This window comes from Beta vulgaris, chromosome 5, assembly GCF_026745355.1.
Source record: "Beta vulgaris subsp. vulgaris cultivar EL10 chromosome 5, EL10.2, whole genome shotgun sequence".
Classification (NCBI taxonomy): Eukaryota; Viridiplantae; Streptophyta; class Magnoliopsida; order Caryophyllales; family Amaranthaceae; genus Beta; species Beta vulgaris.
Window position 1 is genome coordinate 64,420,059 of NC_079206.1, and position 4,143 is coordinate 64,424,201.

Genomic DNA, 4,143 nt, shown 5'->3' on the forward strand with positions numbered 1-4,143 from the left:
TTTAAAAATTGATTCCTTACTAATGATCATCTATATAGTAATACATACTCCATAAACCATATAATAACATAGCTCACCCTAAACCTAAAAATAGTTGCTCTTACAATGATGTGAATAGAAAAAGTAATGCATAAAGATTAATCTACTTTTAAGCATCTTTAATCAAAACATATTTGCTTAGGTACTAAAGTCAACTAGGGCATTCAAATATCTTGCTTTAATGAAAAATTATCATTTCAAGACTCGTGATAGATTGATACTCATTTGTTTCTTGGTAATTTCTCCTTAATTATAGTATACACTATTTTTCACTTGACTAGTCAAATTACTTGCGAAATACTCAATCTTTCAATTAAGACAATGATTTCCTTTTTGTTTTGGTTCTCATGAGAAGCTTATAGAACAACAACAAAATAGCTCCAAGACAAATCAAATGATGATAATCACCTTTTTTTTATTGCAATATAATGATCAAAATAATCTCAAAAAAAAAAAAACTATCCCTCAATAATAAGTCAATATATGATACAAAGCAAATAATTCAACCCAAAAATAAATGAAAAATGATTACATAGGTGTAGTACAAGAAGGTAATAAAGTCTAAAGAGGACATGAAAGTGAAAGGAGGCCCACGAAAACAGTGAAGAAGACGCGGCCCAACCCATGAGCCAATAGTAGTGGAGCGATGGCATTAAAAAGAAGGAAGTGCATGTGAAGTAACGAATAACACGGCTAATAACACACAAGTAATAACTGGTGAATTTGACATTTTTGCATCTGACGAATCACCCCCGGTTGGTGTTAATCTAGATCCACTTCCTGCAAATTCAAACATATTTATATACATTATTTACTAGTACTTGTGTTGTTGAGTAGGTACATTACAATTTAAGTAATTCATCTATACAGATATATTAGAAGGCGTTTCTATATAAGGAACGACGTCATGTGTCGGTGTCGCGCTTTTATTGGCGTTTTTTTACTTCATGTAATTCATGTACAATAAAAAAAATTACAAATTGCATAGTATAAGCTTTGATCTCTCAACCTCAACTTCATATACTAAAGTCTTAATCATTAGACCAAGGGGTATTAGTGTTATTATTTTAAAGTAAAATATTAATAAGTGAAAATTTTTCTTACTCGGAAAATAGCGCGGGCCTGATAACTATATTTTTTTTTGTTTATAATGAATGATTTTTGTTAAATCTTATAGGGACCATTTCTTAGGCTTAGATCCCCCACATGCAACATGTGTTTTACACATGAGATTTTAGAAAAAAGTGACTATTTGTTAGGTGAATTTGATTCGTTGCAATGTGTATTAATAAATATGAAACTTTTTATATTTTTATTAAGATGCAACTAGATTGTAATGACTAAGGGTATGTTTTTTTCAGGTGAAAAAAAATAAGTTTAAGGTATAATTAGGTGTAAATGTGCAATTAAGTGAAGATATAAGGTAATATTAGGACCAATTAAGTGAAGATATAAGGTAATATTAGGACTAATCAGTTATAATAAGCAGTGATGGATCTACAATTTAATTCAAGTGGGTTCACAATTTTTAAAATGCGGTCATCAAATATTGAGCCCATGACCTATAATTCTAATTGATAAATATTATTCACTACCGTGCCAAGAAGCCTTTTTATGTTATTTTCTCGCCTTATTGAGTTTATATCAATTTTCTAAGTAGGTTTAGTTGACCTCTATGTTTGAAGTGTGGCTCCACCGCTACTAATTACTTCAGATAAGTTAAGGCGAATAAAACGTATTTAAATAGGTGTATTTTGGAGATTATGAAATAACAAGCATGACTTTGAAAAAAATAGAGAAAGTAGTTCAAGTGTCCAAATAATACCTGGTGGACTTCCTAGAGGAGATCCTGCTGGAGAACCGGCTGCAAAAATACCACAAAAAAAAAATCAATTTAATAGTATTTAATAAATGTCTAACCTTTTTTTTTTTATCAACAAGAGGGGCAAGTTATAAATGTCTAATCTATAAACACATAATAATACTCACAACAACAAATGTTTAAAAATCCATCCAAAAATTCACTTGTTTTCTCATAAAATAGAATAAATAAAAATGGCCTACAACATCAATCAAATCCTTTTCACACCACCTCCATTCAAGTGTAATTATTATATATAAATTATTAAAATCATACTTTTTTTTTTTATAATCAAAACGAAGATTATTTAAAACGGAGGAGGTATATAAGAAGTATAATAAAGAAATAATATAACGAAAGTTTCATATGATCACAATTCACATGTACTTACCATTGCAAGTACTAAGAGGAGGAGTTTGAACATTGCAAGCATTAGGAAGAGTCAAGGCCAGAGTTTGGTTAATGTTTAAGCTAGCAGCAAAGCTAGCTGCTCCGCCATTTAGAAGCTGGCACAAGCACTGCGGCGAGGACCTAACCACGTTGGCTAGCTGGCTGCAGCAGCTTCGCGTCGGCGTCGACGAGTTGCCGGTGATGTAGTCTAAGCACGGTGATAAGGTGACTAATTCATTGGTGCAATCACCACTAACACCTGTTTGAGCCATTGACATAACCCACATTGAGCTTAGGGCTAATACTAGAACTATGACATATTTTGGTGTCATCATTTTTTCTTATAATTTGATTTTTGAATAGTATTGTTCAAAGGGTATTAATTTTTGAAGATGTATATGATATGATTGTATTATATGTAGATGAAATTATGAGGGTATATATATAAAGAGAATGCTTAGAAGGAAAGGAACAACTAAAGTGGTTTTGTTTAGGTGACCAACTTTTTTTCCTATTAAACTGCACAAATCTTCGTTAAAGGAAGTTGGACTATTATTTTGTTTGTGACTTTTGTTGCTTTTTGTGTTGATTAATCAAATTCAAGTTTCAGTTACGTGTCTTTCTTTTTTGTCTCCAGAATAATAAATGACATTTTATTGATGTTATTCTATGACCAGTCGCAGCTGATTGAAATTTCACCGTTGTTCTTTCAAGCCATGATCTCATTACATATTTTTTTTTATTAAGAAAGATAATTGTCCGAAGACCGATCCCTACTAGACTACTAGCCTGCTGGACACACCAATTTGAAGGCCGGGTACAAAGCTACATAGCCCAAAATTAAATGCCCAGCATATTATTGGGATCAGGATTCAAATCCTGAACAATGCCCTCGAATTTGGGGTGGTATTCCACTGAACTACCACCTCTCGCTCAACATGATCTCATTACATGAATAATATAGCAATTAGTTTTTAATTTGAATATTTTTCTATCCATAATCCATGGATGCGATATATTATGTTTCAGAAACAATCTTCGTTCCTTCTTGATATATGTTCTTACTTAAATTTTGATATTAGTTAAAATTACATAAAATTTTCTAATATTAAAAAATATTTATATAAGGTCTTATATGATTCATTTTAATGAGTATTTTAATATTATCAAAATTTTATAATACTTTACTAATACATAATTACATTTATTAATATTCAAAAATGTGTATTAGCAAATGTGCAAGTCAAACTAAGAAAGAGGTTGCCAAAAAAAATAACGAAGGAAGTAGGAGATTTGGAGTAATGTAATTGAAGTACAAATAATAATTGTATTAATGTAGTGTATTTAGACCATGAAATTACAAGTGCTGTAAAAATTATAAAAAAGAAAAAGTGTGATATATTAGATTATTGAAAAATTTGTTAGAAACAACCTTTTAAATACAAGTTTTTGCAACAAACAACCTTTTTAAAAAAATCCGGCAAAATAAGACCTTAAGAAGAAATATTTTGCAAGAAATAACTTCGACCCATTTTTGGGCATTAACCAAGCATTTTTCAATGTTGATTAGTTAAAATCAAACATGTGGAGAGCATGTGACCTGTATCTCTTATGTTTCAACTCTATTTTTCTTAGAGGTGATCATTTTGGCTCAGTCCCTTTTTGGTCGGGGTTTTTGACCCGCGGTCGGGCCCAAACCTATTTTTTTTTGGCTTTGGGCGGACTTTGGACAAGCCAAAAACGACTTTTTAGTCTATTTTTTGTCCCGCAAAAGCCCGCTAATTTAGGTCCGAAATAGCGGGTTTCGGCCCAAATTTAGGCCCGGCCCGGCCAATGGGCAATTTTTTTTTGCC

The 4,143-nt window shown here is 31.5% G+C and overlaps 1 protein-coding gene across 1 annotated transcript; it reads right to left on the reverse strand.

The window, feature by feature from the left end:
• Window positions 1-427: 427 nt before the first annotated feature.
• Window positions 428-2,763, reverse strand: LOC104894517 (non-specific lipid transfer protein GPI-anchored 5). Its single transcript, XM_010680769.4, has 3 exons — window positions 2,292-2,763; window positions 1,865-1,903; window positions 428-819 (listed from the first exon to the last, which is right to left on the reverse strand). Exons 1-3 carry the CDS (start codon window positions 2,623-2,625, stop codon window positions 692-694), a joined length of 501 nt encoding a protein of 166 aa, XP_010679071.2. The 5' UTR covers window positions 2,626-2,763; the 3' UTR covers window positions 428-691.
• Window positions 2,764-4,143: the final 1,380 nt, after the last annotated feature.

Coding starts and splice junctions, on each gene's coding strand:
- LOC104894517 (XM_010680769.4), bottom strand. CDS start 2,625: ATGATGACACCAAAATATGTCATAGTTCTAGTATTAGCCCTAAGCTCA. Junction 1,904..2,291: donor TCCTCTTAGTACTTGCAATG/GTAAGTACATGT, acceptor GTATTTTTGCAG/CCGGTTCTCCAGCAGGATCT. Junction 820..1,864: donor TCCTCTAGGAAGTCCACCAG/GTATTATTTGGA, acceptor TTGAATTTGCAG/GAAGTGGATCTAGATTAACA.